Raw genomic sequence first — 25,751 nt, 5'->3', positions numbered from 1 at the left:
AAAAAAAAAAAAAAAAAAAAAAAAAAAAAAAAGCAAGAAAAAGAAAAGGGAATTGAGTGAGATCCATGAAGGTGATATGGTTTTATCCAGGCCACTTGGAGTGTTACAGGCAAAATCAAGCCTTGATCCCCTGCCAGTGTGTTGACACACAACACAACCTTCCACCAGCAGCTTTCCACTTAGAAGAGGGACTGCTGAGACAGCCTGGGAGAAAGATGGGTGAAATAAATAGCCCTCATCTAGATGAAGCGATCTCCTCATTTCAAGTACTAGATTCCTGTCTTCTGTACCCAATTTGTCCTCAAGATTAAGGCAGCAGTTATTCAGGATCAAATAATATTGAGCCAAAACATTCAGATGATTCCTTCTGCCAAGGTAACTGGCAGACTTTCTAAACCAGTGTGCCCCTGGGGAGTGGCAAACAATGGCATTCTTTTAGTGGAGTGAGCAGCTCTGGCAATATGGTATAACATGTACAGTGGGAGTGGAGAACAGCAGCGAAAAACTATAAGGGTGCCAAGGACATCAGACCCTTAAATGGCAAGAGTTCCTGAGAGAGAGAAAGAGAAGAAAAGAGAAAACTGATTAGGATGTGTGTTCGGTGAAATTGTCACTGGACTGGGCCAAGCTGTCCCAGGTCCAGAAGCCTCATACTGTAGCCAATTTAGGTTCTGTCCTCTTGGCCAGTGCATGTGGAGATCAAAAGCCTTTCTTTAGTTGATTTGTGGCACATGGAAATTCTTGAGAAGGGTTGGGGCTCGACAGGGTCAGGAATCAAAGCACATTCTTAATCTTGGAAAGTTGGAATCTTACCCAGGACTCTCTTAATTAAACATGCTATGGACTGTGTACTTTGGAAGGAGAGGAAACTTATCATGGATAGAATGGCTCCTGCCCGAAAACAGAGAGAAGGCTAATCCCAGCACTGGTCAATATTTCCAGTTCTCCAAAGAGAATAAGGTAGAGAAGAACCACACACAGATGGATCTTTAGAAAAATCCTAATCTGGAAAGGAAGAGACAAAAGAATCCAATGTATTGTGGAGGGAGGCTCTAACAACGGCTCCAGAACATTTAGCCATAGACTTTGAGTGGTGCCTTCTGCACAAACATTCTAAAGGGATTTTAAAAATTAATGGTAATTCTCAAGGATCAGGCCTGGAAAGTGTGACTGAAAGACTCATTTCTGAGACAAACCTGTGACTTTTCAGTTTTCAGCTGTGGAATGGGTTGTTCAAGAAAACTGGATGGCATTTGGTTAATGGGGAATATAAAACGTATCCTCTAAATCTTAAGCAAGATAACAAGACAGCTGCATTTGTCCGCATCACAGCTTTCCTGGCAAGGTTGGTGCATTTGGCCTGGAGATGTGGTCGCTGTGGGGGATCAGGATGATGGCACCTGTCATTTATGATTAGAGGCTCACTACCTACATTCTAGCCATGGTGCTATGCACATTCCGTTACTTCTTTTGACCCTCACATGAATACTGACATAAGTAATGATCATCTCCATTTCACAGGTGAAGAAACTGAGTATTGAGAAAGGACAAGCAACTTGCCCAAGGTCACAGCTGAAGAGGTAGAGCCACAGTGGACTTGAGGTGGATGTGACAAAGCCCGTTCCTTTAGCTCTTCTGTGGCATTAAAGGTCAGCAACACAGCTGTGGTTTAGGGCATATAAAATGGCTGGCGCAGGGCTGGCTTGAGTCAAGATGGTAGGTACTTTGGATTGAAGACACAGCATCCTCATTCTGTCCCCCCTTCCCCCCCCAAACTATTCTGCATTTAAGATAAAAAGATAAAAGGGAAGTAAAGAGAAATAAAACAGCTTCCTGGAAAGCATGATGTAAGATAGTAAAAAACAGGCAGGCTATCAAACAAAACAAATATAAAGGTCCTCTGCTCTATTTGGAAATCACAGGAAACAAAACAAAAGCTGAGAGACAAGAAGAAGTCAAGAAGCGCCAAAGGTGATGGTTTCCTCAGCCGAAAACTCTCACCGGTCTCTGAATCCCAAAGACCGAGGCTGTAGCAGTGGCTGAGATGCCTACATAATGCTATCTTTCTTCTCTTGGGGGGCCTTGCGTGCCCCTTCTGTCGTGAGTAGGAGGGGAGGGAGGCCCTAACAAAGGATTGGGAAGCTTTAGTCATCGGCTTTTGGTGGTGTCTTCTGCACAAACCTTCTAATGGGATTTTAAACTGGGGCAACTTCAACTGCCCTTTTAGTCCTCAGGAAGACACTCACCATCTCTGAAGATCCTCCTCCTCTCATTTGTAAAGTAGGCTTAGCAATCAAAAGGCCATCAGTCTTGAAGAGGGTTCTCCACTTTGATGTTTCTCTGTTCACTCTTGTTGGGACTGAACAAGTATTTGTTTGCAGCTCAAATCATTATGTTTTACGCCCTTGCACATTAAACATGCTTCATAGACATAAATAAACATTCTCACCCTGTCAGTTCAATTTTAAACAGCAGGAACAATGGAAACATTTGAAACATTTTCCACTTGACCTATCCACGTTACAAATCCATCATCATTCACTAGTTTATTCTATCCAGAATTTCTAGGGGTGAACCTATCTTCATATCTTAGCCACAGAGGGCCAAAACCCAAGAGCACTAACATTTACTAAGAGGTTTCTCATGACAATACCTGTACATACATCATTTATTAATCTAGGCTCTGTGCCTTAAAAAAAAAATCTCTGCTATTTCTCCAGGGTATACCATAGGACTTGACATGTAGTAGGCTCTCAATAAATGTTTACTAAATGTTTTAATTAATTCACACCACAACTCTAGGATGCTATCTGCCCCCATTTTACAATAAGAAAATTAAGGGTTAAGCAACTTGCTTCAAGTCACAAGGTTACTTAGTGGCAAACTGGGGATTTGAACCCAGGACACATAGACTCCAAAGTCTGTTTTCTTTCCACTACTCCATGGCAACTCCAGCAGCAACCAGGAAAGGTGTGTAAAACAGACCATCCTAGCCCTGTCTAGAGATATTGATACTACCTGGAAGAGGGTCAAAGGACTGAATCAGACACTTTTTAAACCAAAAGATGACCTCACTGTAAAGATCAAGCCCTTCCTGAACTGACCTCCATAATGTTATTATGCATTTGTATAGCCCTTTATGACACAGACTTATCATTAAAATCTGTGTACTCCTTATTTCCTGGGCACACAGCTAGACGGCATTTCCCATCTCCCTTGCAGTGAGACATGGTCATATGACGGAGGTCTAGCCAACAGAATGAATGAAAGCACTGGGCACCATTTCCAGGCCCGGCCTGAGAAACACCTCCTATGTGTCTTGTTTCATTGTCTTTCTCTCTCCTGCTTAGTGGAGAAATTCTGAAGTGCTAGCAGTAGATGGGGATATAAGAAGGAAAGAACCTGGGACCATAAATGACCTTGACAAGTGTCACCTGCCAACCAAGAACATGTGGTACTAGACTTAACATGAATTAGAAACAAAATTCTGTTGTACAAAGTCGCTGAGGTTTTGGGGTTTATTTATTGCAGCCGAGAACATTATTTTGCTAATAGATGCCTTACGATTCCAAACAGCATGGCTATCTTTTACATCATCCAATATTTAAAAAATCCAACCAGAGTCAAGGGAAGCTTAAGGTGTGAGAAGTGTGAAAGCAAACAACCGAAACATCTGTGAGATGTACTGCTGCAGGGCACACATTTATTACTTTAATGGGCTTCGTTTCTCCACCTGTAATTTTAGGGTGTTGAACTAGATGGTCTCTAAGATTCCTTCCAATGCTAAACTTCTATAAGTCTTGTCAGATGTTACAAATATGAACTGCTACGTTTAGAAACTGTGATCTCTTGACTATGAGCTTCTCAAAGGCAAGAACTATTGCTCAGTCATGTTTATATGCCAGTATGTAATATCTGAGGTGCTCAAAAAATGTTAAATTGTATTAGAGTTTTCTGTTGAGAAACTTAAAGAATTTACACATGTTCTGATTTATTCCAATAATTTTCTAATCTAACTTAGAGCATGGTGTTAAATGATTAAAATTCTCATGAATATTTTCATTATGCACTGCTGAGTTTGATAGGCTATTTTATATTCATTTACATAGACGCCTTTGAAGAATGATTTTATAATAATACTGAAAGACTTTTTTTGCTTAAAGGTAGTACCAGCAGTAATTGGTATCTTGATGGCTTCATTGATAATTCTATAGTCCTTGTCCCACAATTTTCTCAACCCTAAGTAGGAATGACACACTTAACATTAAGATATTAAAACAATATTTAAATATTACAAGATGTATAAGATATTAATATAATATTTAAATAATACAAGAATGTAATTCCTACTTAGATTTCAGAAAATTGGGGAACAAGAATATTCAGAATTTTCTTATTCAAATGTCTCTAACCTGAGGTCTATAAGAGCAGTATCAGAGGAAACTATGAGTCATTTAAAAAGTTTGAAAAGGCCCAAGGGAAACTGTACAGTAATTCAAGGCAGTCTATGACACTTCCACGAAAAATGCCTTCAGAGTTTTGAAAAAGATATAGAAACTTTTCTATACATCTGTATATTGTGGGAATATTGATCATTTCATCCTGCTCACTAAAAACATCAGACTGGTAATTAAATGTCTTTGATGATTAAAAACCAGTCAACGAATGCTATTACTTTATGAAAGTGGTTTGGCAGGTAAAATGTTTGAAAATGTGGGGTTTAAGGGAGGTGTGTATCAGGAGAAAAAAACAAGAGGATCTTAAAAAAAAAAAAAAAAGCTTGAAAATCACAATTTGATACTGTGCAAGTAAGATGAAATTGGATTATGGGAAGTGCTTTTAAACACTTTTTTATTGGCAGTAGAGGGAAGATACGTATCCCCTCCCATTTTCTGCTATCACTTCCTATATGATGTGACTGCATCATGCTAAGTCCTACATCCTGCAGGATGCTGGCATTCAGGAAAACACTGTATGGTTGGTTCCTTGCCTGGGCTGGCCTAAGAACTGATGCCTGTTAAAAAATTAAGCAACAATAATAATCATAGCAACACATGTTTAAAGATGCATATTTTATCAGGGATTGCAGAAAGGAAGAGATTTTATGAAAAACTATCTACTTCCTTTTGCCTGAATTGTTTGCTTCAAATTTTATGTTTAGATGACTACTTCATTAAAAATGTATTTCCATAAATAATAAAGAATAACAAAGAACTCTTTTGTCTCTCTCTTATTTTTTTAGGAAAAAGAAAAGTCCTTAGCTATACAGAAAATTCTTTTGAAAATTCAAGCTAGGGTGCTAAATTTGAATGTGACACCGGTGAGGAGACGTGAATTATGGGAGTGGGCTAAGTAAAGCTACAGACATTTAAGCTTAGCTGCAAAACACACTTCTTAAAAAAGCACAAACTCTTGGGGCTGTGTGTGGTGGCTCATGCCTGCAATCCCAGGCTGAGACAGGTGAATCACGAGGTTAGGAGATTGAGACCAGCCTGGCCAACATAGTAAAATCCCATCTCTACTAAAAATACAAAAATTAGCAGGCGTGGTGGTGGGTGCCTGTAATCCCAGCTACTCGGGAGGCTGAGGCAGGAGAATCTCTTGAAACCAGAAGCAGTGAGCCAAGATCGCAACACTACACTCCAGCCTGGGCAAAGGAGCGATGCTCTGTCTCAAAAAAAAAAAAAAAAAAGTATACTTATTTACATCTGTTTTTTTCCACTGTAGGATGATAATCCTATTGGCTGTTTTCTCGCAACAAATGAAGTTAGTGAGCATCTACTATGTGCCAGGTGCTCCCTCGTCATGGCTGTTGTATGTTGTGCTCCAGTGTTCCAGACTCATGTTAAGTGATTTATATGTCTTACATTTTCACCACAATCCTTTGAGAAAAGTTCAGCATTTTCAGCATTGGGAATGTTAATATTTCCCAAGTGAGTTAAACATGTTGATCAGATTGAGAATGATAATCCTATGGGGACTGCTCACCACAGTGCTATATTCTCTTCAGACCCCAAAATGGAAGTCCTTTAATTTATTAAAAAAATTAAAAAAAAAATACCTCCTCCCACAAGCAAAAGCACCATACACATAAAAAAATACATTAAAGAAGCATAGAATATCATTCTGAGGTCAGGCATGGTGGGTCATACCCATAATTCTAACACTTTGGGAGGCCGAGGTGGGCAGCTTGCTTGAGCCCAGGAGTTTAAGACCAGCCTGGTCAACATGGTGAAACCCTGTCTCTGCAAAAAATACAAAAAAAAAAAAAAAATTTAGCTGAGTGTGGTGATATGTGCCGGCAGTCCCAGCTACTCATGAGGCTAAGGTGGGAGGATCAACTGAGCCTGGGGGGTCTCCTCAGGAGGCTGAGGCTGCAGTGAGCCTTGATTGCACCACTGTACTTCAGCCTGGGTGACAGAGTGAGACCCTGTCTCAAAACAACAACAATAACAACAAACCCCCCCCCCCCAAATAGCTCGATGCCTATAAAATCATTTGTGGGATAGAGAAACAGTTTCTTCATGATTGTTCTATTTCTTCAATGAAAAATACTAGTCTTTGGGTGCTGTGGCTTATACCTGTAATCCCAGCACTTTGGGAGGGCGAGGCAGGTGGATCACTTGAGGTCAGAAGTTCGAGACTAGCCTGGACAACATGGTGAAACCCTGTCTCTACTAAAAATACAAAAATTAGGTGGTCTTAGTGGCAGGCACCTCTAACTCTAGCTACTTGGGAGGCTGAGGCAGGAGAATCACTTGAACCTGGGAGGCAGACGTTGCAGTAAGCCAAGACCATGCCATTGCCTTCCAGCGTGGGCAACAAGAGAAAAACTCTGTCTCCAAAAATAAAAAGAAAGAAAGAAAAGAAAAGTGCTGGCCTTAAAGTTCAGGCCTGAAGGACTTGGTGATCATTTGAGCTGGAGAGTTTGCTGTTTGGATGAGCCACTTGGGTAAGTGAAGATGCTGATGTCCGCTGGTCAAAAGCATGGTTTCAGGAACCATGAGTATGTCATTTGTGGGTGAAAGTAACAACAGACACCCACACAATCATCACTAGGGGAGTAGAGCGTCACTAATTACATTTCAATTTGCCCACCCTTGGTCAGGTTAGGCATAGATTAAAGGGTAATATTTTAGATTTTTCTTTTTGTACTCAGATGCCCAAACTAACATTTTCTCGGTTGGGGGGAACACTCTCTACATCAGTGATTCTCAAACTTCTGTGTGCATCAGAATCACCTGGAGAGCTAATTAGGCACCAAAAAGCCAAGACATTTGTCACTAGGTAAGATGGTCGGCTAGAACTTTTTTTCTTTTTGAACTAAATTTCCCAGTGATTCTGATCCCACCACCAAGTTTGAGAACGGCCCTTTTCTTAACACAGGATGCATAGCAGAATCACTTGAGGAGTTAAAAAAACAAAGCTACCGGAGGTTTCACCTTAGACCAGTTTATTGGAATCTCTAGGGGTGGGGCACAGACACTGGTATTTTTTTTTAACAGATCCCCAGGTGACTTGTAATAGGCAGCAGGGTTGAGAGCCACTGTGTCCCACTGGGTTGTTCTTTAGAATTACCTGGATAGTTTTAAAAGAATGCTGAATCTTGGGCCCCCACCTGGAGATTACTATTAAACTGGTCTAGAATGTTATGGACATCAAGACTTTAAAAAGCTCCCAGAGTGGCCAGGTGAGGTGGTTCATGCCTGTAATTCTAGCACTTTGGGAACCTGAGGGGGATGGATCAGTTGAGCCCAGGAGTTTGAGACCAGCCTGGGCAAAGTGGCAAATCCCCGTCTCCACAAAAAATACAAAAATTAGCTGGGTATGGTGGTGAGTTCCTATAGCTGAGATGGGAGAATCACGTGAGCCTGGAAGGTAGAGGTTGCAATGAGCTGAGATCATGCCACTGCACTCTAGCCTGGGCCCCAGATTAAGACCCTGTCTCAAAAAGAAAGCTCTCAGAGGGATTCTAATGTGCAGCCAAGTTTGAGCAGGACAAGTGTTAGGTCCTCTTCCAAAGAGAGGGATCAAATTTCCGGTCACCTGGCTACCATTTTGGAAACCGAAGTTGTTCTAGAAGCAATTGTCTGAATCCCTAGGAGTTTTGAGGGAGGTTTTTGCTAATCTGACTACATTTGGTGAGATTTTATTAATTTGGTCTCAGCTTACTAAAAAGGAGAAGAAAGAATGCTTAATACATGTTTCATGGAAATTCAGTGTGAATGTTGGTATGATAAAGACAAAGAACTCAGTCAAGGTTTAAAAAAAAAAAAAAAAGAAACATAATCACCACTGAAGTCATTTAACCCACAGTTTCCCAGTCTTGGGAACTGATGGTCCAAATACTCGACAGTCTGCTTTGGTGACCCTAGGCAAGACACTTCACCACATTGGCTTTAGCCTGCTAATTTGTGAACTATGGCTCAGAGACAATGACTCAGTTCAGTTACAGCACCAAGATGAGAAAGCATGTGCACTCGGCAGGCTTAGGGAATTGGCGTTCCACACTAGTTTCCTTTTTACAACACAGCCAAATTCCAGAGCGAGAATGTCATCATAGCCAAGACTTGAAAGAAAAGCAAAGATGGATAAAACAAGAGCCTGGGACTTTTCAGCTTTTCAGATGGCAATGGTGGCAGGTGGTGGTGCCATATAAAAATAATTCTTGGCTCACTGCAAACAAAATAATACAATATAGTCATTATAAACCAAATTCTTACTGGGAAATTTTTTTTGAAGGGATTTGCACCTATATATGTGCAACTGCTGTGGACTTTAGTGGCATTTAGGAGAATAGAGAGGAAGAGACATCCCCACATAACAGAAGCTTGTTATGTTACAGTTGTTATTTGTGACTGTTAGGAAAAAAATCAGGTAGAGATGTGCTGGGCAGCTCTTGGTTACAGCAGGGCTTGCAGGAGCCTGGGATTATCAAAATGGTGATGGTGGGGGCAATGACTGTAGTGGACGTTGGTGCGATGATGACTGCGGTGGTGGAATGGGGTTTGTGTTACCCGGGGTTGGGGTAGGAGAAGAAACCAACCCTGCAAAGGGTGTCTTCTAGGAAGAATACAGGAGTTGCTGAGGAAGAAGTTTGTTTTCTTTTTTCACTCTTTCGCTCGCATCTCCTACTCTCTATAAAGTCTTGTTCTTTTGACATTTCAACTTCCTGATTACCTAACTGCAGCTCAAATTTGGAAACTGAAGTTGTTCTAGAAGTAATTGTCTAAGAGTTGCTGGGAGATTTGAGGGAAGGTTTTCACTAACCTGACTGGATTCGGTGAGATTTTATGAACCTGGTCTCTTTCAGAAAGCTCCCTCCTTTTCTGTAGTAAGTTTCTCTTCCAAGAGAAGTTCAGGAAGTTAAAAGGAGGGATGGGAGGAGGACAGAGACAGTCAGAGCACAGGAGGACCAGTCCTTCTTCCGGTAGTCTATAGGGCATCTTTTGCTCAGTTACACCACATGAAGAGTTACCATTCCTTCTGTTTTCTGAGGAAAAAAGGTGCATTTACTCTTGTTTTAAAGAAAAAGGTGATGTGTTAGCTGCACAGAAGTTCTTTCTGGTGGTCTCTTGATTGGCTCCTTGTTATTATAGAAACTTGAGAAACTTATGAACTGAGGTGCTGGTCTCCTCTCTTCCCTAGTCGGAATGGATGCCGTGGAATGATTTTCATCCTCTTCTACCAATTTGTGTGGGACAGGAGAAAAAAGTAAGATGACAAATATTTATGGTTTTCCCTTCCTTTGCTTTCCGAGGCGAGTGGGGTCCCAAGGAATATCCGTTTATTTTGCTGAGTGGGGTTTTAAAAGCAGATACATATCGAGGAAATGAAGAGAGGGAGCTCACAATCTTGAAGGCGGAGGTACTAGTGGGGAGAAGAGGGAGGGGAGAGAAGGGGCCAGATTCTTGACTGCAGCGGGGAGAGAAGGCAGTGTGTGAAGCAGAAACATCAGGGCCTTAGCCTCTGGGGAGAGAGGGAGAAGAGGATGTGAGGTTTCAGCAGTTCCTGTGAGGCATGGATCTGCGGGGGAGATGTCTTAGCATGAATTTAAAGACTTTCTGTGTGATGTGTGTAATAGCCTCCCTTCTGCCCTCGAGGCATTTGGGGGAAGCCTGATGCTTCCTTTCTAGCCTACTTGCAGTGAGATTTTTATTCCTTTTAGAAGTAACAGCATGCAGAGGGAGGAGCAAAAAGGCCCCCATCACATTGTGTGGTTAAATAGCCAGGAAATAAAATCAAAGCTTAGCCAACAGTAGAGCTAGCTATCTGGGCTATTTTTCTCTCTGCCAAACTATTCACAGCAACATTTGTAATGCGCATAGATGGCTGTATGGAATCCAAGGCCATGTTTTATTTTTGGTCACATCTGGGGAAACAGGAATTCAGGAGAAAGTGCAATGAGCCTCCAGATTTCCCTTCAGAATGGCTATGTCAGGAGTGTGTCCATCTATCTAAAAGCCTCCCAGCTCTACAGCTCTGTGGGAAGGGGAGTGAGCGTCAGGTTGGCACTCTTCACGGCTGCTCTCTTTTGGCTTCTGTTATTCATTCATCTGTAACCAGTCTGAAGGACTGGGGATTGGCTGTCCTGACTTTGGGAGAAGGGACAGAAGGACCTCCACCAATCAGGTCTGCCCCTCCCTTCCCTCAACAGCTGACCATTTGGTGTGAGTGGTCGATGCACAAAGCTTAGTATGTGAGAGTGTTGTCAAAAGGTAAGTGTGTGAGAGAAAAATGTTCAAGCTTAAGCAAGTCATTCCTGCGATTAATTAAAAAAAACTACATGTTGAAATAAAAGTGCTAACACATTCCCAAGATGCCATTGAGGTCTGTACCTCAGTATTTATCAGAAGACATTTCTAAGCTTGACAGCAAAGAAATAAATCATAAAATGACACCTTAATAGAACCCACTATATATAAACTAAAAACTTTTCTATGTCCCCAAATGCTATGGAACCATATTTACAATTTATTTGTAAATGGTTTGAACTAAAAAATTAGAGAGTGATAGAAAGAGAGAGAAATGGATCGAGGATCCAAGATGGCAGATTAGATACAACTCCAGTGCACAACACCCAGCGAGAGAGACGCAGAAACTCAGAGATCTCCTAGCTCCAACCGAGGTACCAGGTGCATTTCAACAGGTCTGGTCTGAGGGTGAGCAAAGCCCACTCAGGGCAGACCGAGGCGGGGAGGGGTGCTGCTTCACCCAGAAAGTGCATCTGACTGGCTGGTGCTCTGGTCCAGATACAACACTTCCCCCAAAGCTTCAGCAATACACCGAACGGGATCTTTGCCAGTCAAGCGCTGGGAATTACAAGTGTGAAGTTGAATAAGAGCCTGTGGACTGAGCTATCACCCCCTCCCCCACGCCCGGAGAGAGAGGGAGCTGTAAGTGGGAGCAGCTGGGCAGCCCCTACCCCATGACCGGAGAGAAAGAAAGCTGAAAAGGGGAGACTGCTGGGTGCGGCTGGGTGGGTCCCTACCCTCCCCCACAAACCCCAGAAGGCTGAAGCTCTAACTCTAGTGGGTTGCTTAGCCAGTGCCACAGTCTGAGATGAACCCTGAATGATCCAGTCCACTGGAGGAACGGCACAACCCACCACTAGACGGGTGCGACTGGGCTACATGTTTTAACAAAAAACACAGGAAGCCTATGTAGCAACGGGAAGGGGCAGCGTTCTTGACAACCCAGCAGGCCTACAGGTCAGCGGTAGAGGTGGGCCTAATCTCCCAGTATAAACAAAAAAGACACAGGAAGCTTCCCGAGTAACCTGAAGGAGTCTCTGGAAACCCAGTAGCACCCCCACAGGCAGACAAACAACCTCATCAAGCAGCTCTCTGACACCACAGCCAGGTAAATCCACAAAGATGGGAAAAAAACAGCGCAAAAAAGGTGAAACCATCAAAGACTAGAACACTTCTTCTCCTTCAAGGGATCAAAACTCCTCAACAACAAAGGATCACAACTTGATGGAGAAGGAGTATGAAGAATTGACGGAAACAGGATTCAGAAGGTGGATAATAACAAACTTTTCAGAGCTAAAGGAACACATTCTAACTCAAGGCAAAGAAACAAAAAACCATGAAAAAAGGTTAGATAAAATGCTAACTAGAATAACCAGCTTAGAGAAGAACATAAAGGACTTGATGGAGTTGAAGAACACAGCAGGAGAACTACATGAAGCAAACACAAGTTTTAATAGCCAAATCGATCAAGCAGAAGAAAGGATATCAGAGATTGAAGATCAGCTCAATGAAATAAAAAGAGAAGGCAATACATGAGAAAAAAGAGTGAAAAGAAATGAACAAAGTCTCCAAGAAATATGAGATCATGTGAAAAAACCTAATCTACATTTGATCAGTGTACCTGAATATGACGGGGAGAATGAATCCAAGCTGGAAAACACACTCCAGGATATTATCCAGGAGAACTTCCCAAGCCTAGCAAGGCAGTCCAAATTTCAAATTCAAGAAATACAGAGAACTCTACAAAGATATTCCTCAAGAAGAGCAACCCGAAGGCACATAATCGTCAGATTCACCAGGGTTGAAATGAAGGAGAAAATACTAAGGGCAGCCAGAGAGAAAGGTCAGGTCACCCACAGAGGGAAGCCAATCAGACTCACAGCAGATCTCTCGGCAGAAACTCTACAAGCCAGAAGAGAGTGGGGGTCAATATTCAACATCCTTAAAGAAAAGAACTTACAACCCAGAATCTCCTATCCAGCCAAACTAAGCTTCATGAGTGAAGGACAAATAAAATCCTTTATGGACAAGCAATTATTGAGAGATTTTGTCACCACCAGGCCTGCCTTACAAGATCTCCTGAAAGAAACACTAAGCATGGAAAGAAACAAGTACCAGTCACTGCAAAAGCAAACCAGTTGGCAAAGACCAAAAATACAATGAAGAAAATGAGTCAACTAATGAGAAAGAAAACCAGCCAGTAACAAAATGGCAGGATCAAATTCACACATAACAATATTAACATTGAATGTAAATGGCCTAAACACCCCAATCAAAAGACACAGACTGGCAAACTGGATAAAAAGTCAGAAACCATTGGTGTGTTGTATTCAAGAAACCCATCTCACATACAAAGGCACACATAGACTCAAAATAAAGGGATGAATGAAGATTTACCAAGCAAATGGAGAACAAAAAAGAGCAGGGGTTGCAATCCTAGCATCTGATAAAATGGACTTCAAACCAATAAAGATCAAAAGAGACAAAGAAGGACATCACATAATGGTAAAAGGATCAATCCAACAGGAAGAGCTAACTATCCTAAATATATACGCCCCCAACACAGGAGCACCCAGATACATAAAGCAAGTTCTTAATGACCTAAAATGAGATTTATACTCCCACACAGTAATAGTGGGAGACTTCAATACTCCACTGTCAATATTAGACAGATCAACAAGATAGAAAATTAACAAGGATATCCAGGACTTGAATGCAGAGCTGGACCAAGCGGATTTAATAGACATACACAGAACGCTCCACCCCAAATCCACAGAATATACATTTTTCTCAGCACCACATTGCACTTACTCTAAAATTGACCACATCATTGGAAGCAAATCACTCCTCAGCAAATGCAAAAGAACAGAAATCATAACAAACAGTCTGTCAGACCACAGCAGAATCAGAGTAGAACTCAGGATCAAGAAACACACTCAAACCCACACAACCACTGGAAACTGAACAACTTGCTTCTGAATGCTGATTGGAAAAACAATGAAATGAAGGCAGAAATAAAGATGTTCTTTGAAACCAAACAGAATGAAGACATAACTTACCAGAATCTCTGGGACGCCTTTAAAGCAGTATCAAGAGGGAAATTTATAGCAGTAAATGCCCAACAGAGAAGAGAGGAAAGATCTAAAATCAACACCCTATCATCAAAATTGAAAGAACTAGAGGAGCAAGATAAAAAAAAAAAAACAAAAAACTCAAAAGCTAGCAGAAGACAAGAGATAACTAAGATCAGAGCAGAACTGAAGGAGATAGAGACACAAAAAACCCTTCAAAAAAATCAATAAATCCAGCAGCTGGTTTTTTGAAAAGATCAACAAAATAGACGGACCGCTAGCCAGATTAATAAAAAAGAAAAGGGAGAAGAATCAAATAGATGCAATAAAAAATGATAAAGGGGATATCACCACTGATACCACAGAAATACAAACTACCATCAGAGATTACTACAAACAGCACTATCTACATAGACCAGTAAACCAGGAAGAAATGGATAAATTCCTAGGCACTTGTACTCTACCAAAACTAAACCAGGAGGAAGCTGAAACCCTGAATAGACCAATAACAAGGGCTGAAGTAGAGGCAGCAATTAATGGCCTACCAATCAAAAAAAGTCCAGGACCAGAGGGATTCACAGCCGAATTCTACCAGATGCACAAAGAGGAGCTGGTACCGTTCCTTCTGAAACTATTTCAAACAATACAAAAACAGGGAATCCTCCGTAACTCATCTTATGAGACCAACATCATCCTGATACCAAAACCAGGCAGAGACTCAACTAAAAAAGAAAACTTCAGGCCAATATCCATGATGAACATCGATGCAAAAATCTTCAATAAAATACCGACAAACAGATTGCAACAGCACATCAAGAAGCTTATCCATCACGACCAAGTAGGCTTCCTCCCGGGGATGCAAGGCTGGTTCAACATATGCAAATCCATAAATGTAATTCATCACATAAACGGAACCAAAGCCAAAAACCGCATGGTCATCTTAATAGATGCAGAGAAGGGCTTTGATAAAATTCAGCAGCCCTTCATGCTAAAAACTCTCAATAAACTAGGTATTGATAGAACGTATCATAAAATGATAAAAATTATATATGACAAACCTATAGCCAATATCATACTGAATGGGCAAAAGCTGGAAGAATTGGCTTTGAAATCAGGCACTAGACAAGGATGCCCTCTCTCACCACTCCTATTCAACATAGTATTGGAAGTTCTAGCCAGAGCAATCAGGCAAGAAAAAGAAATAAAGGGTATTTGATTAGGAAAGGAGGAAGTCAAACTGTCTCTATTTGCAGACGACATGATTGTATATCTATAAGACTTCATTGTCTCAGCCCAAAATCTTCTCAAACTGATAAGCAACTTCAGCAAATTCTCAGGATACAAAATCAATGTGCAAAAATCACTAGCATTCCTATATACCAATAACAGACAAACAGAGAGCCAAATCAAGAGTGAACACCCATTTACAATTGCTACAAAGAGAATAAAATACCGAGGAATACAGCTAACAAAGGATGTAAAGGACTTCTTCAAGGAGAACTACAAACCACTGCTCAATGAAATAAGACAGGACACAAATAGATGGAGAAACATTCCATGCTCATGGTTAGGAAGAATCAATATCGTGAAAATGGCCATACTACCCAAAGTAATCTATAAATTCAATGCTATCCCCATCAAGCTACCAATGACCTTCTTTACAGAACTGGAAAAAACCACTTTAAACTTCACATGGAATCACAAGAGACCCTGCATAGCCAAGACAATCCTAAGCAAAAAGAACAAAGCTGGAGGCAGACTTCAAACTATACTACAAGGCTACAGTAATCAAAACAGCATGGTACTGGTACCAAAACAGAGACATAGACCAATGGAACAGAACAGAGACCCCAGAAGAAACACCACACATCTACAACCATCTGATCTTTGACAAACTCAGCAAAAACAAGCAATGGGGAAAGGACTCCATGTTTAATAAATGGTGTTGGGAAAACTGCCTAGCAATGTGCAGAAAGCAGAAACTGGACCCCTACCTGTCACCTTATATTAAAATTAACTCCAGATGGATCAAAGATTTAAACATAAAACCTAACACCATAAAAACACTAGATGAAAACGTAGGCAAAACCATCCAGGACATAGGCATAGGCAAGGACTTCATGACTAAAACACCAAAAGCAATGGCAATAAAAGCCAGGATAGACAAATGGGATCTAATTAAACTCCAGAGCTTCTGTTCAGCAAAAGAAACCATCATTAGAGTGAATCGGCAACCAACAGAATGGGAAAAAATTTTTGCAATCTACCCATCTGACAAAGGGCTAATATCCAGAATCTACAAAGAACTGAAACAGATACATAAGAAAAAAACCAAACAACCCCATTCAAAAGTGGCTGAAAGATATGAACAGACACTTTTTAAAAGAGGACATATATGAGGCCAACAAACATGAAAAAATGCTCATCATCATTGGTCATTAGAGAAATGCAAATCAAAACCACACTAAGATATCATCTCACGCCCGTTAGAATGGCGATCATTAAAAAATCGGGAGACAACAGATGCTGGAGAGGATGTGGAGAAATAGGAACACTTTTACACAGTTGGTGGGAGTGTAAATTAGTTCAACCATTGTGGAAGACGGTGTGGTGATTTCTCAAGGACCTAGAAATAGAAATTCCATTTGACCCAGCAATCCCATTATTGGGTATATACCCAAAGAACTATAAATCGTTCTACTATAAAGACATATGCACACATATGTTCACTGCAGCCCTGTGTACAATAGAAAAGACCTAGAACCAACCCAAATGCCCATCAGTGATAGACTGGACAAAGAGAATGTGGTACACATACACCATGGAATACTACGCAGCCATAAAAAACAATGAGTTCGTGTCCTTTGTAGGGACTTGGATGAACCTGGAAACCATCATTCTCAGCAAACTGACCCAAGAACAGAAAGCCAAGCACCGCATGTTCTCACTCATAGATAGGTGTTGAACAACGGGAACATGTGGACTCAGGGAGAGGAGCATCACACACAGGGGACAGTTGCGGGGGAGTAGGGGAGAGACAATGGGAGGTGGGGAGGGAGGGAAGGGTGGGGAGGGATAACATGGGGAGAAATGCCAGATATAGTATGCACCTAAAGTAAAATAAATAAATTTAAAAAAAAAAAGAGAAAGAGAAAAAAGATCAAAGCAAATGTGATAAAATGTTAACATTGTAAGACTTTGGGTAAAGGATGGCTTGGGATTCCTTATATTAATTTTGCAACTTTTCTGTAAGTATAAAATTATTTCAAAAGAAGAAAAATTTATAAAGGTTAAATATTGCCATAAAAAAAGAAGAGATATGTATTAAATTGAAAAATAATCTATACTGTTTATTATAGAAAATGAATTAATTCCCTAATATCTAAATCATAAAAAAAGACAAATACCACAATAGAAAAGTTAAACACGTTAAGTTACAAAAGGTGAAGTCTGAGTCACCAATCAGCATGTGTGTGTATATGTGTGTATGTGTGTGGTGGTAGGGGTTATATAGTCAAATCTATAATCAATAAAAAATATAAAGTTTTGAAAGGCTTGATACAGTTTTGCCTAATAAATTGCCTCCTCAAAAACGAACAAATAGGCTAACTTAAAGCTGTTCAGTCCCTTCGACCCATCATTTCCTTTAACATAGTAGAGTTTATCCTGAGGAAATTATCAGAAAGATGCCAAATTATGTACAAGGCAGTTCATTATATATTCATCATGTCAACATATATGTAATAAATATGTATTCATCATATATTATTTATAAGATTATGTTAATAGGCTGACAATCAGAGACTCTATCACCATATGATGAATTACTAAGTAGCCATGAACAAAATCCCTTTGAGGAAGTATATTTGACAACAGGAAAAGTTAACAATATGTACATTGTTAACATTAGTTATTTTTGAGTGGTATCATTATTTTGTTGTCAGTAACCTTCTGACATCATGAAAAGCTATTCTGGGTAGGTTGTAGGACATATGCACCACTGTGATTCTATTTCTGAAGGAAGAAATGGCCATTTAGAAGCAGTTGAAAAACATAAGGTACACCTGAAGGTCCACCTTTGAAAAATGACATGGGCTTCACAATAAAAGGCCGCATTTTCCCAACTTTAATGTTTCGTTTGACTCTGCAAAACTTGTTCAGTAGGATAGTCTCAAAAGACAAAATGCATTGCTTTAGTGTTCACTTTTTCTTTATACCCAACCATCAACATGTATATGCCTTACTTTATGAAAATGTGATTTATAAGTATTCAAATTTTAGAAGTGGAAGGGCAACTGGGGTTGAAGATGAACTGGTTTCACTTTCTCACTTAATAGATAAAGAATTCAAGATCTAGGGAGATTAACTAAGCAAGTAACTTGCTTAGTTAACTTAGCAAAAGAAGCCTCTAACTTTGGTATTTAACAGTTAGCATATTCACGTCTTAGCACGAATTCCCCTATGCTGTCGATCATGGTTTTATCCAAAATAGAGCTCATATATCCATAACACATAAACAGGTTCTACAAGTAATGAGAAAAAGAGAAAAACTACAGTCGGCAAATGGACACTAAATATGAACAAGCAAGTTACAGATACAGAAATGCAAGTGGCGAATAAACATGTAAACAATGCTCAACCTCAGGAGTTATAAGAGAAAATAAAAAAAAAAACCTATGTTGTTCTCAATTTTGCTTAACAAATGAGCCCCTCCCAGAGCAAGCTGACAAGAAACAGTACAAAGATCACATGGAGAAAAATATTGGGGTAACATCTGAAAGCTCCTATCTATCTTGGCAAGCATCCCTTCCCTGCTACTGAGGGATACTCAATAACAATTCCTTGACAAAGAAAATACCTTCCCACAGTAGAGAAGTTAAACAAGCAAGCAAGTCACAAAGAAGTCTGAGTTAAATCACTGAACGGAGAATACATTATTCACATTAAAGGAGTCATAATAGAGTGACTTTAAATTACTGAAGGCCCAGTTTCAACAAAAACATAAAATACTTTGCCAGCTTTATGCCATATCCTACTTTCATATAGCCAGGTTCAGCGCAAACATAACAGGTCCTTGTTTCTGCTTCTTCCAGCACAGTTTGAATTCCTGGTTTCCTGTTCAGTCAAGGCCAAAAGCTTCTAACTTTGATATTTAACATTTTAGATACTCATATCTTAGAACAAATTTCCCTACGCTGTGGATGATGGTTTTATTCAAAATAGAGCTCATTATATTGTCGTCAATGTCAGCAGAATTTCCCTCAGATTTTCTACGAAGTGATGCTTAGTTGCAGACTAATAAAATATTGTATTAAGGTACTTTCTTACTTTCTTCTTTAAGAATTGTATTTTTTTTCTTGTTTCTGCCGAGGTTGGAAGGAATCATATTTTTCAATGAATAATTTCATATAGTCCTAATTTCAAATTAGGTGGCATAAAGCAGTGAGAAAATTTTGGCAAGACCTGACTCTACTGTAGCTGATATTAAGTAACCTGAAAAAATAAACAATTATTCATTCGAGTTAGTGCAAAGCACATAAATTTAATAAGCATTGCGGTTGAAAGAGCCTACAAAAACATGCCTCCTTTACCTGAAAATGCTGGCCCGTTCTGTTTTGGGAAAATAGATTAAATATTAACTACTGATCATTTAAAAAACAGTTTTATTTTCATAAGCTTTTAATTGATTTCCTGTATTGAATAGCAGTAATATTACCTATTATGCTTTTCAAAGAAAAAATATGTATATTTGGCCTTTATGCTCCTAGAGCAAGCACTTAGTTCCGACAGCTTACAACGTCATTACGGCCTGATTTTGGGTTTCTGAAAACATTACCCTGAGCCCACTGCAATTGAAAGAAGGAAAAGAACATTGTTTTATCTCGTACACAAACAAAGGCATCTAAAGTAACGATTTTCTCATCTGAGCCCACTAACATATGCTGTACCTATATGTGTATAGAGTAGATTTCTTTTGAAAACAGAACTACAATAGTTTCTCCATTATGAAGCAAATGCCAGAAGTGAAAACTCCCTCTACCACTAGGAGGCAGCTGGGGTTCCGGCTCAGTCTGTGAGAAAAGCATCCCTGCTTCCGCAAGTTGGGCGTCAACGCTGGCTTACCCTAGAGCTGTCTAGCATTGGGCCTAGATTCCTAGCTCAGCCCTCAAGCTGACTCAGACTTAGGGGTTTTGCTCAGTAATGAGATGGTTTGTAGCTAGAAGGGAACTGCCTGGGCCACCCTGGATTCTAGAACAAGGGTCCACAAACTATGGGCCAAAGCTGATCTGCTGCCTGTTTTATAAACACATTTCTTCTAAAGCAACGAGAAGTCTATTTATTTACATATAGTCTATGGCTTTTTGCGCTACAATGGCAGAATTGAGTAATTGTGACAAACGCTGTATGGGTTGCAAAGCCAGAAATATTTATTCGCTGGTCCTTTACGACAACAAAAATGGCCAGCCCCTGATCCAGAGGGGCTGGAATGAATGGTCACTCTACCTAGATGAACTGTGCCCTACCTAGAACTAATCCCCACAGCAAGCAAAGACCATTTAATTACCTACTTTTAAACCACCTTTTGCCATTCCATATGTCTCAGGGTATGTTCTTTGAGTCTAGATCTTTGGACACTTTTTCAGGTGAGCAAATTATCATGGAGTAGAGAGCCACCCTCATAGCGCCTGCTCTCACACTGTTCTTTATCAGAAAGGAACACTGCCCCTCCATTTTGCAGGGTGGCTACCTGCTACATGGTATCTGCACGCTCACACCTGCATGTGCCTGCAAAGACTTATGCCATCGCTCCTTCTGACTAGATTCCCATTCATACCAGCAGAAACATTGAGGCTGTAGCTAAGGTTGAATGCATTTGTTTGTGATATAGAAGGAGTGCGATTTAGTGGTAGAGAGTTTGACCTAGTTAGCAGTGGAATAGATGTGGCAGTGGGTGCGCTTTGGTGCCCGTTAATGTGAAATAAGAAATATGTGATTCCGATGCCCTCTCCTCCTACAGGTGTGAATCATTCTGGTTTGCCCAGGCACTCCATATTTTTGCTACATCAGGGACTCCATTATGGGTGGGTAGAGAGGCTGGGCAATGATGCTGAGAGAGATAAAGTTTATGGTCATTGGGAGGCTTCCAAACTTTCAGAAGGCTGAGTGGCAACTTCCCGTTGCTTCAGTTTCTCAGGTCTACTGGAGAATAAGTTCTTGGAGCCATTGTCCTGCATGTTTAGGTCATCACAGAGTGGGGAGGTGATATGAATAGTAATCAAAGGTCAGGCTGCATCCTAGACACACAGAGGTCTATGGGGACCTGCCCTGATGCCATGGTAACAAAAAGGACAGTGGTGGGCTTGCTGCTAGGCTGGAAGGTATATGGCCAAGGTCGTAAACTGACAGCTCCTGGGTTGATTCCAGTCAGCAGACATATTTCAACTGAGTCCTAAGTCTGTAAGATTTTATAAGTTAATTGCTAACATCTAAAACATTAGGATATTTCATCTGTAATCTGAATTTCCAACTTCCCTTGAAAATTTGAAATCTCTGGACACATGGGGCTTCATCCCCTTTAGTCAGTGATTGCTTAGAGTGGGGGGATGGCTTCCCTTTAGAAAGAACCAGAGTTCTCCAGCTCTCTTTACTTATTCTTCCTTTTACCCAACCTTTGCCATCACTGGTGTTACTGGTTTCTTCTCCGGCACCTTTCAGTGTACAACCATCGCCCTATAAATTGCACAAAGAATTTGCACTAGTCCAACCTTATATTTCCCCAGGAGTCATTCTGTCTCTCCTTTGACCCTTGCTAAGAGTTTCATAACTCACTTGTACCTTACATGATCTAATCATATTCCATTCTGACTCTACTGCTGAACGGAATAAACAGATAACTTTCGGAAAGATACATGGACTCTGTGGTCACAGAGTATGCAGAGCCATTTTTTATATTAATCAGAATGACTGTAAGGAGTAAACATACACTGGGTGCAATGGCTCACTCCTGTAAATCCAAGCACTTTGGGAGGCTGATGTGGGAGTATCACTTGAGCCCTGGGAGGGTGAGACCGCAGTGCACCACTGCACTCCAGCCTGGGTGACAGAGCAAGACCCTGTCTCAAAAAAAAAAAAAAAAAAAAAATAGAGAGAGAGAGAGAGAAAATAGGAAACATAGTGTGCAATGGCTAAAGGATGGTTAAACATGAATTTTTTTTATTGTGAATAGTTGTTTCCTCTCCATCACCTTTCTGATGAGGATGCATCCTATAATATCAGAAGAACATGGAAGTATATTTGTAGGGATGTATTCACAGGATTTAATAACTGTTATTGGGTTGGAAATAATGGTTGCTAAAACTTGCAGGTTATTCTTTAAGAACCCATAATTTCACTTTAGATGGAACAAAAATGGAGACGCACAAGAAAAATGTAGAAAAAAAAAAAAGGTACCTGTCATACTGTTGGGAGTCATAGGTTAGTCATCATCTGGGTCCCCCTTATCACTGACATCTCCTGCAAAGAAAAAATACAACAGAATCACAGATTACAATCTGCATTTTCCAAAATGGTTTTGTTCCAAACAATATCATACGCATTAACTACCTTGAAGCAAAATTTGTTACTCTCAACTCAGAACTGGGGACTTTGAAGCATAGGCGGGCGAAGGGATATGTGGAAATTTATAAGACCTCTTAATTTTCATCTCAAGGTTCCTTCTATAAACATGTTTTAAATATAATTTTTTTTCAAGGTCACATTTTTCTATCTCAGCTTTTTAAGAAAGCTACCACCCCACTGATTTGCTGTTTTTCCCAGGAGTATTAGCACCTTTAATCTAGATTTTTCTTCTCAAGGTGTAGTCTGTGGTCCAGCAGTCTCAGCATTGCCTGACAGCTTGTGAGAAATAGAAAATTTGGGTACCCCCTCATTCAGAGTCTGCATTTGGACAAGATCCCAAGGTGATTCATGTGCACTTTAAAGTCACAGGCACGCTGCCCTAGAGAACTGAATCCATATTCTCATCTGCCCATTTGTGACTTGTCCTCATCAGAAGTGAACTCCCCCCATCACCACTGCCTTAATGAGATCCAAGAGAAAGAGAGACTCGGCTCTCAGGTGGGGGATGGAGGCCCAGTGCATGTCAGTGACCAGAGGTGCACTGACCCAGGGAAGAATGCCAAGGAAGGCTGCGCACAGACAATGACACAGATGGATGCTGGCAGGTGACGAACCTGGGTCAGAGCCCTTCAGTGTATTGCTGGGGACAGATTAGGATTAGGTTTCCTTTTCTGGAGTGTGTTCTGCAGCCAGTGGTACAAGGTGGTAGCACCCTGGATTAGAAATAGCACTGAAGCCTGAGGCATGGGCTCGAGGTCCAACGGTATAATGTACTACTAGCTGTGGAATCGGGAGAAGTAATTTCAAAGCACTGGAAACATAATTTCTTCAGTGTAAGATGAGGAAGCTAATACTTGTCCTAGTTATTTCACAAGGCCAGTGTTTCTGAGGTTTGAAGATTATGTGAGTGGAAGTGTTGGGTGATCTATAGTGTACTGTGCATATGAAAGGCAGGAACAATCTTGTTCAATAACTAGTTGGAGAAGAAGAAGGAGGAAACAGAGGAAATGTGCAGATTACGTTTATAACATAGATTTATATATGGCCATTCATTCTCTGTCTCCACATCTAATGCTGCAGCAATGGCTTCAAACCTTGATCATATTTCTTGTCCCATTCTGTGAGAATTACATGTTTACATGGATGCCTTTCCCACCACACTGTAATCTCTTTATGGCAGAGACTGTCTCATGTTCATATCTTCTACACGGAACAACATGTCAGATACGTAACAGGTACTCAACAATTTATGTTGAACGACTAAATAAAATAAGATGAATTAAGTTGAGATAGTATAAGCTGCCAGATTGGCAGCTGATGAAGGGGATGAGTATTAACTGCTAGGAAAACGCATTCTTGCCTCTGATTAGGTCATCAAGGGTCACCACCACAAGCCCTCTCTGTCCCATCCTCATTGACCTATCCAGCAGTGTTCTGAGTAAGAGGCGCCAGGTTCTGAGATGCCATAGGTGAGAGTACAGGTGGTACCTACAGTATGGTGGGTCCTGACTCTGTTGCTCCTCTTAGAAACTGTGCTGCCATTAACCTCCCCCTCCCAACCCATGGAAGCTGCCATGTTTTTACGTGCCACCACTCCTGAATATTCTAAAGAGGTGAAGGAACTTGGCGTGGACTGTGCCCCACCACAGTGTTCCCCCCCCCCACCCCCCCACCCCCCGCCAATGGCCAAACTGGCTCAGGACCTGAGGTGGACTAATAAGATGAGTTTTCAGGATGAAAGAAAGGGAGGGAATGAGGGAGAGAGAGAGAGGCTATCTAGTTCCTCTCTAGGCGCAGAACTGATCAGAAGTTAAAACTCTAAAACTAAGACCATGTCTCTCAGCCCCCTGGAAAAAGTCCATCCGAAGGTGAGAGAGAGGATCCATCTGACTTTCACAGAGGGCCTGAAGTTGAAGGAGAAATCTGTGGTGTCTCTTGGCTCTTCCTGAGGCCCAGCTGTGTTCCCTCCCGCCCCTCTGAGGGTTTGGCGACTCAGTCCTTCCTTGGATGCCCTCGGTAAAATATTACCCTTTTTACAGTAAGCTGGTTTGACTCAGGTTTCTGTCACTTGCAACCAAAAGAATCCTGACTGATAATACCTGTATTAAAATACAACATTAATACAAATGTGTTGGCATAGTTTTTATTGTCTTGAAGGTGGCGCTATAAAATCCCAGTTATGTCCTCATGATATCATCAGTTAAAAATATCTTCACTTTCAAGACTCCAATTGAATAGGCATACGAACTACAGAAAATTATTGTCTGTGAAGCAGAAAGTATCTAGGAACAGGAAAAAAAGCTGAAATCTTATTAAGACTTTAAAAATAGCATTATCATCACAAAATTTGGAACTAATTTTTCTGTTTAGTACTATTTCCTTCAACCATAGTATAATTTAGTACTTTCATATTTTAGTGTTACAATATTATAGAAATAGTATTACCAATGCTATTACTATAGCATTAATAGTCTACTAGTGTTACTATTACTATAGTGCTTTGGTATTATTTAGTATTTAGTACCATTTTCCGTCATTGAGCTCTAGAGTTTTCAATGTAATTCTAGTAAAGCTTCTAAATCCCCCAGGGGAGGCAGGTGTCCTGGGGCCTCCTTTCCGGTCCCCTATCCTACATGGTGGGTGTTGGTAAAGTGCTCTGTACTGAGGAGGGGAATCTGAAGATGGTCCTTTCCACAGCCATGGCAGAGGCTTGGAGCTCACCAGCAAATCATGGGATCAAAGGAGAAAACAAAGTTCAAAAGAACTTAAAAGTAAAGCAAGCTGAATTTCTTTACTTGCCAGGAAGGAAACAGCACAACGAAGGGCTTTGTAGGTCAGTGAGGAGGAAGGGTCAAAGTGTTGATGGGTTAGAAAGGGGTGGCTATGCTAACGAAGGATTGACACCTAGCACTTGTGTGTCATTCATTAAAACATAACCTGTTGTTCTCTGGTCAGGGAAGCATTTTCAATTAGATCCAGTGAGGGTCTGTGTACCACGGTCCTTCAAAGTTGATGGTGCTTTAACTGCTTCAACAGCTCAGCACCAGGAAAAGGGAAAAATGCCATTCCATGTAGTCTACTAGGCAAGGGCTACCCAAGTAGAGAATATTTCTTTGACACGGGTCATTCATTTGTTTGGTTATCGAGAAGCCTTAGTTGAACAAAACCTGTTCAGGCAATGCCCTACGTTTTGTTCAAAGACAACATTGTGTCCTGTCCACAGCCAGCTTCTAAACTGACAGAGGGAGAGAATGACATTAAAAAAATGCAAAAATAGGGCCGGGCGCGGTGGCTCACGCCTGTAATC

General features: G+C 40.8%; 1 protein-coding gene across 5 annotated transcripts in view; it reads right to left on the bottom strand.

Annotated features, from left to right (window-relative positions):
• THRB (thyroid hormone receptor beta) overlaps positions 1-25,751 on the bottom strand; it is a 373,141-nt gene that overhangs the window by 90,119 nt on the left and 257,271 nt on the right. For all 5 annotated transcript variants that reach the window (XM_017506231.2, XM_017506230.2, XM_017506229.2 and 2 more), the window contains one exon: positions 22,277-22,339. In XM_017506231.2, coding sequence (XP_017361720.1) covers positions 22,277-22,298 — 22 coding nt within the window. In that variant the 5' untranslated portion in view covers positions 22,299-22,339. The remainder of the gene's footprint in view (positions 1-22,276; positions 22,340-25,751) is intronic.

This window comes from Cebus imitator, unplaced genomic scaffold, assembly GCF_001604975.1.
Source record: "Cebus imitator isolate Cc_AM_T3 unplaced genomic scaffold, Cebus_imitator-1.0 Scaffold351, whole genome shotgun sequence".
Taxonomy (NCBI): domain Eukaryota; kingdom Metazoa; phylum Chordata; class Mammalia; order Primates; family Cebidae; genus Cebus; species Cebus imitator.
Note: the sequence above shows the minus strand (reverse complement) of the source record. Positions and strands in the feature narration are given on the sequence as shown.